The following is a 13,304-nucleotide window of genomic DNA, read 5'->3' on the forward strand; positions in this document are numbered from 1 at the left end:
AGGCTGGTGGCATGAGCCCTGTGCAGAGGGTGGGAGAGGTGGGGTGGGGGCAGGTAGGAAGCCAGGCTGGTGGCATGAGCCCTGTGCAGAGGGTGGGAGAAGTGAGTGGAGACATGACCCCTGTGGAGAGGGTGGGAGAGGTGGGGTGGGGCAGGTAGGAAGCCAGGCTGGTGGCATGAGCCCTGTGCAGAGAGTGGGAGAGGTGGGTGGGGGCAGGTAGGAAGCCAGGCTGGTGGCATGAGCCCTGTGCAGTCTGCTTCATCATCATGTTTAGGTTTGAAGAGGGACAGTGAGAACTTTGGGGGAAATATGAACAAAGTAATTGTTCAGAGGATGCAAAAGGTCAGTAGACAGTGGAGACAGAAGATAAAGACAGGTTCGGAAGGAGATTAAATTAGAGCAAAAGTTGAGTTTATCTTTAAAAATGAAGAAGGTGTCCCCTTCCCCCAAAAATGGGAGAAGGGCCAGGCAGTAAAGATGAGGATATTTGCCACTGCTGAGGGTAAATCTGGAGACTTGAGAAAGGGGAGAGGAATTGGTCGGTTATAGGGCTTTCTCTAGAAGGAGTGAAGACAGCGGGCCAGAAGGCAGATTCAGAAATGGGACCCAGGGTGGGAATGGTGGGGGAAAAACAGAATAAAGACTGAGGGTGCCCGAGTGAGGGCTGGAGAAGTAGCTGACAAGATTTAGGAGCGGTGGCCAGGACAGAGGAAGTTCTCCCTGGGATTGCACGTGCAATGAGGAGTCTCGGTGTAGCCCACAGGCCTTCCATCACAAGCCTCTGGACAGCAGCACATCCCTGGTAGGCTCTCTGCTCTATCCGGACTCCCATCTGCTGGGAGCTGTCTCCAGGCCCAGCCCTCAGCACACCAGTGCTGGACTTCTCCAAGTCCCTCCCAGCTCTCTGTCCTGTTCCCCTGACTCACCGGGCATTCCAGCTGGCGCTCTCCTCATCTCCCAACCCCCTTCCCAGCCCTGACTTGTCATAATTCTACAAGGTAGTCTTTTTCCTCAAGGGGCAGCGTTGGGAGCACAGGGCTTCCCTCCTGCCGTGGGAACCTGCAGCCCTGGGAATGGAGGGTGCTGCTCCTGTCGGGGGGAAGGTTGTCTTCCTGGGGAACTGGCCATTGCTAGACTTGAGCCCCCGAGAAGCTGCACACCCGTGACTCCCGCCTCCCAGTGGGCCCAGTGTGGAGCCTGCCAGGTGGGGTCACTGACAGCTGTGGGGGTGGTGTCCTCAGAGGCCCCGGCCTGACTTCTGTAGGGAGAGGGCGCGGTGGAGTGACCTCAGGTTTCTTAAGGAATAAATGAGCATGCATATTTTCAGAAACTAGTACATCCAATTTATGTTCACTTCAGTCTTCCACAAGATTCTGCACAAAGTTTACTCTAAAAAAGTAGACTGTTGAGAATGAGGCTTGCGGTCATTATTGCCATTGCAGCTTCACATGGCAGTTTTCCGTACATTTTTCAGTTTCGTGAAGAAGATGCCTAGACGGGAAGGAGCCAGCCCTGCTCCCAGCTGGCTTCCTCAGATCAGGGGGTGCTGCCCGTCAGCTCCGATCCCTGCCAGGTTCATGCTGAAAGTGAAAGTGACCACTATGCTCTGCTCTCTTGCAGCCCGCTGCTCGCTGTGGCCTTTGCCACTTGCTGTGCCGTCCCCGGAGTCGCCCTTCTGACCTGGGGGGTGAACCCCCTCACAGGAGCCCTGGGGCTCTTCAACATTTTCCTGTACACCTGCTGCTACACCCCACTGAAGAGAGTCAGCATTGCCAACACATGGGTCGGAGCCGTGGTGGGCGCCATCCCCCCCGTCATGGGCTGGACAGCAGCAACTGGCAGCCTAGATGCTGGTGAGTGTCTCCCGCGCGCCCAGTGGACATGTGGGCAGGTGCGGGTGCAGCACGCACTGGTCAGAGGCGCTTCCTTCCCCGGACGTCAGGACTTGATGTTGGAGTCCATTTCAGTCGGCTTTGGGCAGTGTGCACAGGGCAGGCTGAAATAGTGTGTGCACAGCTGACAGAGACTGTCCTCCTGGCTTCTCCCTCAAGAGTGGAGGAGGAAAGCGGGGGCGAGCTGCCTCAGCCTGCGGCAGCAAGTGCAGTGGGAAGAAAGTGCCCACGAAGCACGAGTCGGGTTGGCCTGGGGACTCACTGGGAGCGTCTCACCGGGAGGTGCCTGGCAGGCCTCCGGGACCGCCACCCCTTGCTGGCAGGCTGGCAGCACTAGCTCCTTCCTCCCACAGACCCGGTGTTTCCCCTCTGAAAGAACAGACTATTTTCATTAGTTTCTCATTTATTTTTATATGGTTTGCTTAAATTGTTCATGCTGTCTACAATAAAACCATTGAGACATTTCTACATTTTTTTGGTGGTATGTCACAACTACATTTGTGGGGTGAATAGCCCATTTTTACCATCTGTAAGGGAAGTTTCACAATCTAATTAGTCAAGTAATTAGTGTTTTTGCCCAACACTTAGGAAGTGGTGAGGTTTCCTGCAATATATGTAAGTACATATTTTTCACATGAGAGATCAAAAGGCAATTGACCATAAACCGTTGCCCCATAAGCCACATTTCTGAAACTTTTCATAAAAGCTCTGAGGCTCCGATTTGGCAAGCTTACAAAGATGATTGCACCTTTGCCGTGATGGTCTCTGAGGATGGTTTTAATATCCTGTAGATGCCGGCCTTCCATGAATCTACAAATGCAGTCCCCACAGAGCATCGTGCCTGGAGTGGGGCACGGGGTGGAGCTCAGCTCCACCTGACAGCTGGGCCCTTCAGAACGTATTTGACTCCTTTATGCTCGTGTCTCCTTATCTGACCACATGGGGCTAATAATGGTCCCTTCTCATCGAGTTGTGAGGACTAAATGAATTGCTAGTATATTTGTATTCCTTATTCATACAGTGGGCAGATTAATACAGATCAAGAAAGGTCATGAGATCTTATCGGTATGCAAACTGAGCAACAGTTATCACCTGGCTGTTGTTTGAGACTGCGAGGGGCTCCTGGCTTGGTGGGAAAGAGTTTGGGGGTGCATCGTGCTGTCTGCCCTGGGTGAGGCAGGCAAGGGTGGACTGCATGGGTTTGGGATCCCGGACTAGATGACGTCTGAGTTCCCCCAGGTTACAATTTAAATTTAAGGAGTAACCTGCACACACCAAACTCCTGCTCAGATTCCTCCTCCTCAGTTCTGCCTGGAGTCTCAACCTTGACTTGGTCCAGACTCCCTCTGCCCCCTAGCCCAACTCTCCCCTCCTGTGCCCTCCATGCCTTTCAAGTGGTTGCCCAGCCATGCCAGGTGGGGCGGGAAAAGAAAGTGAGCAACTCACAGGCTCTCAGCCTCCAGTGCCATCCCATCCACACCAGGCAGTGCTGCTTGCCACTTAAATGCCCTGCGCCAAGCCACCTGCCTGACCAGCCAGGAATGTCAAGCCCTCCTCCGTTTCCTCTCACCTGCACGAAGGAGCAAGGCACCCACAGCTGCCTTTTCCGTTTTGGAAATCACAGGCCAGGTGGGACCAGGGTCAGGTATGACAGCTGCAGGACAGCTATCATTGGAGATGGGAGGGCAGTCGAATCCAGGTCAGGAGAACTGGGTCACTCGGTTGTGTGGGTCTTGGACCCAGGTTCTTGCTGAGGACTCGGTGCCCCTGTCACACTCCCAGGCAGCTTCCTGTGAGAGTGGGAGCCTCAGCATAGTCGGCCAGAGACAGAGCTTTGCAAAAGCCCTCCCTCCACTTCAGAGCACACCTTCCGCAGGAGCCCTCATTGTTCAGGGACGGTCTGGACTTGGCTAAGCTACTAATAGACATATTTTAAAGGAAATTTGGGGTATGATCTTTCCGTGATCCAGATTTAATCATTTACATACAAACTCATTAATGAGGGACAGCTAAGAGCCAGGCCATGCCTTGTTTCAAGTAGCAAAATGAAAATGCCTATTTATCTTGAAAAAGGAGACCCTTCATCTACCTAAAGTGACCCTGGCATGCATGAGAGGGCTGTGCAACCACAGAGCACTTCCTCAGCAGCGTGTGAGGTTGGCGTCTGTCACCCTTTTCTATAATTCTCAATGATGCGTGCGGATCCCACAGTGCGGCGGGGTTTACTGCCCCCCATTCTAATGCACCGGTCCCACTGAGCACCCAAAGCCTGTCAAGTTGGCACAGAAAGAATAATGCTACTTTACATCATGCTTCAAACAGCTTCAAAAAGTGTTCAAAGCACTATATTGATAGAGCAAACTTGAGATAAGCAGGAGATCTTTGAATGAATGAATTAGTGCGTAAATGCCTTCTATTTAACAGCTGACAAAACTTAACCCAGAGTCAGTTGCCAAATATTTACTGAGCATCAGCTGTGTAAAGGCACTACACAGGAGGAAGCGATACGAAGAAGTAGGCATCCGAGGGATCAAGTTTGAAGATTTTTGTTGCTAGGATTTTAGGAATGAGGTTGAATGTGATTTTTAGGTCGTTTTGCCATCTTCTAGGACTGCACTGTCTCATACAGCATCCACTCGCCACATGTGCTTTTTACTTTTCAATTTAAACATAAGAAGTCGTTCAGTCCCTTTGTCCCTGTTCCAAACACCCACAGCCACGTGTGGCTAACAGCTGCCGTGTGACAGCGCAGGCCTGGCGCATGCTCACCCTCACGACAGTTCTGCCCGGAAGGACAGACGGATGTCCTGTGAACCTGCACCCCATTTCCTCAGGCGAGTTTGCACTGTGGGGTCTGTACCTGTGGTCTCACCAAGTTGAACACAGTGGTCCTCAGACCTCAGTGCCCAGGGAACCCCTGGAGGGTTTGCTGAGATGGATCCCGGGCCTGGCTCAGGACTTCCCATTTGGGGTGGGGGGGCCTGGGAATGTGCATTTCTAACAAGTCCCATGTGGTGCTGGTGCCCCATGCGGAGACCACACTGAGACAGGACCCAGAGGGCTCCAGCTGTTAGAATACCTGGAAATACCCAGGGGTTGGGTAGAGGGCATTACTTGAGATGCACCAATGGTGTCATTTGTATTAGCCACAAAGGTTACATCTCTCATCTGAGTTCATATTTTAGGGGACTTGTTTACTTGAAAAAGCCCTTCTTCGGTGGTCTCTCCAAGCCATGTTATCTTTGAACCTCCCAAGGTGGATCACTTAGGACAGAGGTCAGCAAACTCATTAGTCAACAGAGCCAAATATCAACAGTACAACGATTGAAATTTCTTTTGAGAGCCATATTTTTTAAACTTAAACTTCTTCTGATGCCACTTCTTCAAAATAGACTCTCCCAGGCTGTGGTATTTTGTGGAAGAGCCACACTCAAGGGGCCAAAGAGCCGCATGTGGCTCGTGAGCCGCAGTTTGCTGACCATTGATTAGGAGAAGCCTGTGAGGAATATTGCGTTGAGCTATATTGGTAGTGAGGAAGAGGAGGGTAAGGAGGGTGTGAGGAGGCTGGGTGATCACCTCTCAGTGGACTAGCCTGGGCTAGGAATTGCTGGGGCCTCCACCTTCATATACAGCTTCATTGTGCAGGGGTCAGTTGAGTCCTACTGTGTGCTGGGCACTGAGAGACACAGCTGTTACTACAATCCAGTCCTCACAGAAACCATGCCTCCATCTTCAGGGCGAGGCAGGCAGGTAGACAATTGAGCGAAGGCGTAGCAGGAAAGGGGTCTGCAGAGGGCTGCGAGCTGGTCTGAGGCAGCCGTGGAGCACAGCGGGTTCTGGATTAAGTCATGATGAGCTCACCTGCGAAGTGGATGTGCTTTCCAAGGAGAGGGAAGAGCATGTACACAGAGCATGTAGCCATGGGAACCAGAGCAAGCAGGGACATGACCTGAGGAGCTGCTGCCTGAGGAGCTGATACGTTATCGAAAGGAGGTAGAGCCCTAACTGGTTTGGCTCAGTGGATAGAGCGTCGGCCTGCGAACTGAAAGGTCCCGGGTTCGATTCCAGTCAAGGGCATGTACCTTGGTTGCGGGCACATCCCCAGTAGGAGGTGTGCAGGAGTCATCTGATCGATGCTTCTCTCTCATCGATGTTTCTAACTCTCTATCCCTCTCCCTTCCTCTCTGTAAAAAATCAATAAAATATATTAAAAAAAAGAAAGAAAGAAAGGAGGTAGAGACCCACTGGAGGCTTTCCCAGGAAGCAGCGGGTTTCCACTGGAGGGTTAGTTCACCTTTACCGTGTGCAGCAGACTGGTTCTCCATGGGGTTGGGCATCCGTCTGTCGCTGAAGCCTGTCGCTGAAGTTGCGTCTTCTCCTCCTGCCCCTGCCCACTCCTCCCCTCTCCAGTAGGGCTCCACGTATTCGAGGCTGCCTCAATCTGGCCTCTGAAAGAGCAGCTAGTGAACACACAGGTGGAAGGGAAGGATAAATGAAGGGCAGCGAGTCCCTGAGCACATCCCGTTCCTTTGCCCTGTCTCCCCTGGCTACTCAGCCAGGGCATCAGAGGCCCAGCACAGTCCCTTTTGCCTCTTGGTCGTGTGTACCTGTGCAGAAGCCCTCTCCGGGGGTCAGCAGACGGCGGGCAGGATGGGGAGAAGCAGCGCAGCCCACCTGTGGATGGTCCTCCTTGCAGAGCTCACTATCCAATTGGCAGAGATAAATGGGAGATCAGTCGCTGTAGAAAAGGGCACACCCAGGGGTTTGTGGAGCAAGGAAGTGGGTGTTCAGAGGCACCTTCCCCTGTGCCTTACGGGTGGAGGTACTGGGTTTGATTCTGCTCTCAGCAGACAGCAGAGAAGGGAGTGGCCTGCCAGGGCCCTAGCAAAGGGTCTGTGGGGGTGGGGCGCACTGCAGACAAGTGCGGGCAGCGGACAGCCCAGCTCCCAGAGGGCCTGGACCACGTGCAATAGGCCTCTCCAGTGTTTATCTCAAGAGGCTATCTAGTCCCCCAGGGTTTCAGGTTAAAGTCTCATTCCTCCTCCTTGCCAAGCCCACCTCTCCTTCCATCACCCCCATTTCTTAAAAAGGCTCAGATTCTATTTTATAGTTTTCCTGAATTTGAGTAAATCCCAGTCTTGGGCGTTGATGGCGTGGGCCTGGGTGACAGTCTTGTGGAGCTGATTCCTAAATTACCTTTGGTTTGTCATTCAGATGTTGTGTGGTAAACATTATGTCAGACAACATTCAGTTACAAATGAGGACTTAGACGTGGGCGCTTATCAGGAAGTGGCATTTCACAGATGGATGGTTTTAGAACAAAAAGAGAATGAGTTTTTTTAGCCTCAGCTGGTAAACTACAAAATGTTCAGTCCTGTTTTACTTTATTTACCTCCTTCACTCCAGGATAAGAAAATAGAATGGAGAGAATTTATTCACCCAGCAAATATTTGAGGGCTTACCAAGCACTGTTGAACCCAAGCACTTTTAAAGATTTTCTTTAAAATACTGCCTGTTAAAATCAAACTCAAAAATGAGTGTGTTCATTTGTGTGAGATTTTTTTCATAACTAGCCTTAGAGCTCAGATTAATTAAGACAAATGATATTTTAAAGACAGAGGGAACAAGGGATGTTTTCATGGGAGTGTTAGCACAGCAAACAGTATTCAGGCCCTGTTCTCCTCAAGGCGAAAGCACAGAGCTGGGAAGGGGTTTGGAAATGCGTTGCTGGAGCCGAGGCTGGCGGTGTAAGGAGGCCGGCTTGGGGCCTTGGTGTGCTCGTCTTGTCAGTTGACGGAGCTTTTAGGGCGCAAGGCTGGTGCCTCCCGAAGGAAGTGGCAGCGGGTGCCTGGTGACGACCTGGTGGCCGTGCCGTGGCCACACGGCTCAGGAACAGGTTAGTGGGTGTCCCTCGGGACCACCTGAGTGTGTTGGACCCACAGGTGCTCGAAACTGCCCTCGGGGGGTAAGAAGGGGAAGGAGAGGAGCACTTTGTTCAGAATCAGAGCTTGGTGATTCCCATACTCTCCTCTTTCCCTTCAAAGGAAACCCAGGTGTCCACTGGACGGTAGGGTGTGCAGTGAGGAGAGGTGCCCCTCTTGGGCCTCAGCAGCACTCCAGGCCGCTCCCCAGGAGCTGTCCGAGGAAACTGTTTCTATTGCAGAGGACTTGCGGCCTTGCCCTAGTGGCCCATGTCCTCTCCCCTTTATCTGCCGCACCTGCCCTCAGACCTATTGCAGCGCTGAGGCCTCTGTTTCACAGCCACTTTGTGCTCACCCTCAAAGGAAAGGCTTTGCGATCCCTGAGCACCAAGCTCTGGGGGTGGCGCTGCTTCCCAGCCGTCCCTCCCCCATTTACACGGCCACACGGAGGTACCCAGTCATGGACCAGAGGCTATGAGGGCCATGGGGAGAGGGAGTCGACTGTTTGGGAGCCCCCTTCTTTATTCTCTTCAAGGTCATGCATGGACAGCGAGTGACAGTGAGTGGTCTGGGTGGGAAGGGTGAGTATAAGCCCCCAGGCAGCAGAGAGTGGAGCTGAAGCCACTGAGCCCCGCCCAGAGGAATGCTCTGGGAAGAACGGAGTCAGAGGAGCTCCATTCTCTTGGGAAAGCAGTCAGCGTGGTTGCCTGGGCCTGTCTGCCAGCAGAATGACAGAAGCACGCCCGGCAGCACTCCAGGTTGGAGCAGAGGTGGCCACGGAGGTTCTTCTGGCAGAGTGGGGGAGTGACCGACAGGTGTTCTGAGTTCAGAAGGCCGTGTATTTTCAGAGTCACCAGGAATATGCTGCCGAGCCTTGTCCCCTGGTCAGAGCAGGGTGCCCGAGGTCAGGGTCCCCCAGCTGCTGACACACGGCCCAGCAGGCATGCTCCTAAGTCCTCTCTGTGTAGAGGACAGTGAGCATGCCCGGACTCCCGTGTCGTCTCTGGTGTGGCCTGTGGCTGGGACTCTGGCACCGTGGTCTCAGAAAGCTGTTGTCCTCAGGAGAACCTTACCCACAGACGTGCCACCATTTCAGATTCTCAGTATCCTATCTAATAAAGAGGGAATATGCTAATTGACCCTCACAGTGTCACAAAGATGGCGACACCCACAGCCAATAAGGAGGAATATGCTAATTGCTCCACCCTCAAATATGGTGGTGCCCACAGCCAATAAGGGAATATGCTGATTGACTGCCCTGCCCTCAAAGATGGCAGCGCTCACAGCCACAAGGTGGCGGCACCCTGTCCCCTCAGCCCTGCCAGGGCCGCAGGCGCATGGCAAGGCCAGGCCTGCCCCCAGGCAGGCCTAGCCACTCCACACTCCTGCCTCCTGAGTCCCCCAGTCCCCTCAGTCCCCCAGCTGCCCAGGGCCGGCCTGAGGTTCAGACAAGCCTTGGATGGCAGCTGCCCAGCCACCCAGGGCCATCCGAGGCTCAGGTAACCAGGGCCATCCGAGGCTTACGCTGCCGGCAGTGGCAGCAGCAGAGGTGTGATGGTGCGTCGCCTTCCCCTGATCACCGGGTTGCCTCCCACCCCTGAGAGCTCCCAGACTGTGAGAGGGGGCAGGCCGGGCTGAGGGAACCCCCCCTCCCCCGCCACCTCCAGTGCACGAATTTTCTTGCACTGGGCCTCTAGTTTCATATATTCACAGACCAGCAAATACCCAATTAAAATGAAGGAAGCAGACATTTCTTACAGATACGGTTAAAGCAAGTATATGCTGCAGTTAGATAGGAAAATGAGAAAATACATTTAATAGTCACAGAAGACACAGTTTGTGTGAATGCATTGAACCTCCAAGACCATCCTCAGGTCCACTTTACAAATTGCTTCTTCCAGGAAGCCTTCCCTGCCCTCTCTCAGGCTGACCTTGGTCTTCCTCCCTGGTGCTCTCCATAAGCACCACCTCTGGGCTGTAATCCCTTGTGTTGTCTCCTGGGTCAGCTGAGGCCTTGACAGACTGCACCTATCACGCAGTGGGCGCTCATGAATATTTGTTGCTACAACAGATCGGCCCAATAAAAATAGACCACTCTGTGGGCGTGAAGCTGAGGGGAGGCCTTTGAATTAGTAACTGAGTGCTTTGTGTTCACCGCACAAGGAAGGTAGGTCCCCACAGCCCTGGACTAATTCAGGTCTTACGGTTGTAGTCCCTTATCTTGATGAGGGGAGGAATTTGTTTGATGAGCAGCGGCAGTTGTGGCCGAGTAGAACTGTGGGGGCGGTGGTTTTCTGATTAGTCCATTAAGGCTGCACTGTGATTTCTAAAGCGCTTTCATTTGTGACATGGGCCAAACCCATACCAATTTCCTCTCACATAGAAAGCAGCGAGCTACTCTTAGGAAAATGATTTTTTTAATTGTTATTTTAAGGAGAAGCATAACTGAAAAGTGTGTATTGAGCAAAGCAGAATCCTGCAGTTGGCACACTAAGAAGGGGGCTTTCAAGAAAGAGGGAGAAATCCATCTGGATCTGATTTTAACCCTTTCAGGTCTGTTTCCAGGCGGAGTTGTCCTTTCTCAGCCACTTCGATAAACAGATACTGGGCTCTGACTTCTATTTTCTCCGGCTTCTAAGTCATCGCTGATGTTGCTCTGTCCCCTGTGCATGGCTGTGTAGCTGCACACCGTCCTGCGTTCAGACCTCCCGGCCAGAGGCTGCGCAGGCACTGGGATGGCCAGTCCATGGACTTCGTGCTCAGGAGCCTCCAAGTGGCCCGGCCCTGAGAACCCCTGAGAGCACTTTCTCTTCACTGGTCCCTTTAAAGCCCAGAGATCATTCTATTTTCCCATCAAACTGCAAGGAGAAGCCTCCTTCTCTCCCCCTGTGTATGACTCAGTTGTATCTGGATGGTCCAACCTGCCCTTCTGTGCCTCCTGATTCCCCAAAGGTACTCACTGTCCACAGAAATACTTTAGTCTGTTGAGCACCCACTGGCATTATGTCTGCAAACCAATGCACATCCCTTCTTTTAAAGATGCTCTATTGGCTATCGTGTGGGCACAGCCGGGAGCCCAGCACAGAGCCTCCCAAGGCGTTCGCTTGTGTTGTAGGGGCTTCTCTTGGGCGGGGGGGGGGGGGGGGGAGGCAGGAGCTTCAAAGTGTGTCACTCCAAGCCCTGCAGCAAGGCAGCCCGCCCCCCAATGCCAGCGCCCTGACCACCCAAGTGAGAGCTGGGGCGGGGAGGTCGCAGAGAGCAGGCTGGGCGGGAGTGGAGTTGAGAACCAGGCTGGCAGGGCCTGGGCCCCCATGAAGGTGAAATTGGGCAGAGCCCCTTGGGTCCGGAGGCCTTCGGGTGGGAAGTGGTGCCTTGGTAAAATCCCCATGCTCTCTGCTTCCCTGTCTCCGCAGGAGCCTTTCTTCTGGGAGGAATCCTCTACTCCTGGCAGTTCCCGCACTTCAACGCACTGAGCTGGGGCCTCCGGGAGGACTACTCCCGCGGGGGCTACTGCATGATGTCGGTCACGCACCCCGCCCTGTGCCGGCGGGTCGCCCTGCGCCACTGCCTGGCGCTGCTCGCGCTGTCCGCCGCAGCCCCCGCCCTGGGTGTCACCACGTGGACCTTCCCCGCCATCGCACTCCCCATCAACCTGTACATTTCCTACCTCGGCTTCCGGTTCTACGTGGACGCGGACAGGAAGAGCTCCAGGAAGCTGTTCTTCTGCAGCCTCTGGCACCTGCCCCTGCTCCTGCTGCTCATGCTCACCTGCAAGCGGCCGGGCACAGAAAGGGACAGCGGGGAGCCTCAGAGCTGAAATCACTCTGGCCTGTGGGAAAACACATACAGGGAGACGCACACCTTTTCCCTCTGCTGTGAGGCAAGAATCGTGTGGTGATTCCGGAGCAGGAGAAAAGAAATCACTGGGTTCAGTACAAGGTTGCAAAGTGATTTGGTGCTTCATGATCATGCAACAACATTTTTAGTGATGATATACAAAATCCTCCCAAATAAGAATTGGCCTGGCTCAGTAGGTTAATACAAAGAAAGACTATATTTCCCTTCAAGGGCCTTTATATATCTCTTCCTGCACCTCCACCCCATTGCTGTTCTTCCTCACTTCCATGAACAAGTGCACCTCTTCCACCATCCCCCCCCCATCTTCTCCGCCCATCCACTCAGCCGCATAGTCCCTCCAGCGACACCGACACGGAGGAAGAATCCCAAACGGTTGCCTAGGGGTCTCAGACTGGACTGCCAGCCCTGCCCACCCCACATCAGCATTTCCAAAACCCCAGGGAATCTAAGGCATCTTTACAGGAGGGTCGGAGCATTTCCTTCCGGGAGGGGAGCGCTAGACTTAACACCCGAACCCCCAGCTCGCTCCATGGCTGTCCCTCAGCCAGTGAGCACAGGCTCCCCACCCGCTTTGCTGGGGGCCCGCTCAGGCCCATAGGAAAGGAATCAGAAGAAGTGAGCTGGGCCACCAGCCACGGGCTCATGTTCTTGTTCCCTCAGCGAGAAACACATTTCCGTCCGCCTTCCAAATTCAGAAATTATGCCACACATTCATGGGCTTTGGGAGCCGAGTCCAATTCCTGGGGGGGCTATTTCTGGTTCGGGGCTCCATGTGGGTTTCCCTGTAGCCAGGTGTGACCTCACCTGTGGGTTCACAGTCCTTCCCATGCGCCCCCTGTCCACTATCCAATTCCATTTGCCTGAAGGTCTTGAAGCTTAACGGTGTTTTAATTGCTCAGTCTCCAGGGCAAGGATTCATTTGAGAGTTTAAACGGCATTTACTTGTTTTTTTTAATATATTTTTATTGATTTTAGAGAGGAAGGGAGAGAGAGAAACATCGATGATGAGAGAGAATCATTGACTGGCTGCCTCCTACATGCCTCCCACTGGGCATCGAAACCACAACCCAAGCATGTGCCCTGACCAGGAATCAAACCTCGACCTTCTGGTTCATACACAGGTCGACGCACAACAACTGAGCCACTGCAGCAAGGCTCAATGGCATAGAAACGGCTGTTGCAATATGCCTGTTCTCAGAGATTTCTAAAGCGGTTACACGTTGCATCTGACCCTATGTCTGTGCATCTGAAATGCTCCTTCCTGGCTGAAGCCAGGTTATCTCCTGTGGGGGACGTGGCCCAGGGGTGACTGGGAGAACGTCTGCAAACCTGTTGCAGCCCTGAAATGTGTAAAATACTTACGTTCTCTTTTCTGCTGCAGTAAACGCGGATAAGAATGGGAGCTGTGCTGGTTTTATTTGTCATCCTGTGCTGAGTGTGGACGGTTTCTGGTAGAATTGATAGCATTTGACTCATTTTCATGAGCGAGCAGAGTAGAGGTGGGCACAGGGGTAGTTCCATTTGCAGGGAGGGAAGGAGCCCCCTGTGCACCCAAAAAAAGAAGCAAAAGGCCATGACCCGCCACCCCGCCCTACCTTTTCAGGCTCATCAGATCTCCCTTCTCCTTCCTTCC

The 13,304-nt window shown here is 53.3% G+C and overlaps 1 protein-coding gene across 1 annotated transcript in view; it reads left to right on the top strand.

Annotated features, from left to right (window-relative positions):
* The window catches only part of COX10 (cytochrome c oxidase assembly factor heme A:farnesyltransferase COX10), a 128,515-nt gene extending 115,443 nt beyond the window's left edge, over nt 1–13,072 (top strand). The window contains exons 6-7 of the mRNA XM_080678290.1: nt 1,621–1,853; nt 11,227–13,072. Of these exons, the coding sequence (XP_080534416.1) occupies nt 1,621–1,853; nt 11,227–11,630 (637 nt within the window). The 3' untranslated portion in view covers nt 11,631–13,072. The remainder of the gene's footprint in view (nt 1–1,620; nt 1,854–11,226) is intronic.
* The last annotated feature ends 232 nt before the right edge of the window (nt 13,073–13,304 follow it).

The sequence above is a fragment of the Plecotus auritus genome (assembly GCF_963455305.1).
Source record: "Plecotus auritus genome assembly, chromosome: 7".
Lineage (NCBI taxonomy): Eukaryota > Metazoa > Chordata > Mammalia > Chiroptera > Vespertilionidae > Plecotus > Plecotus auritus.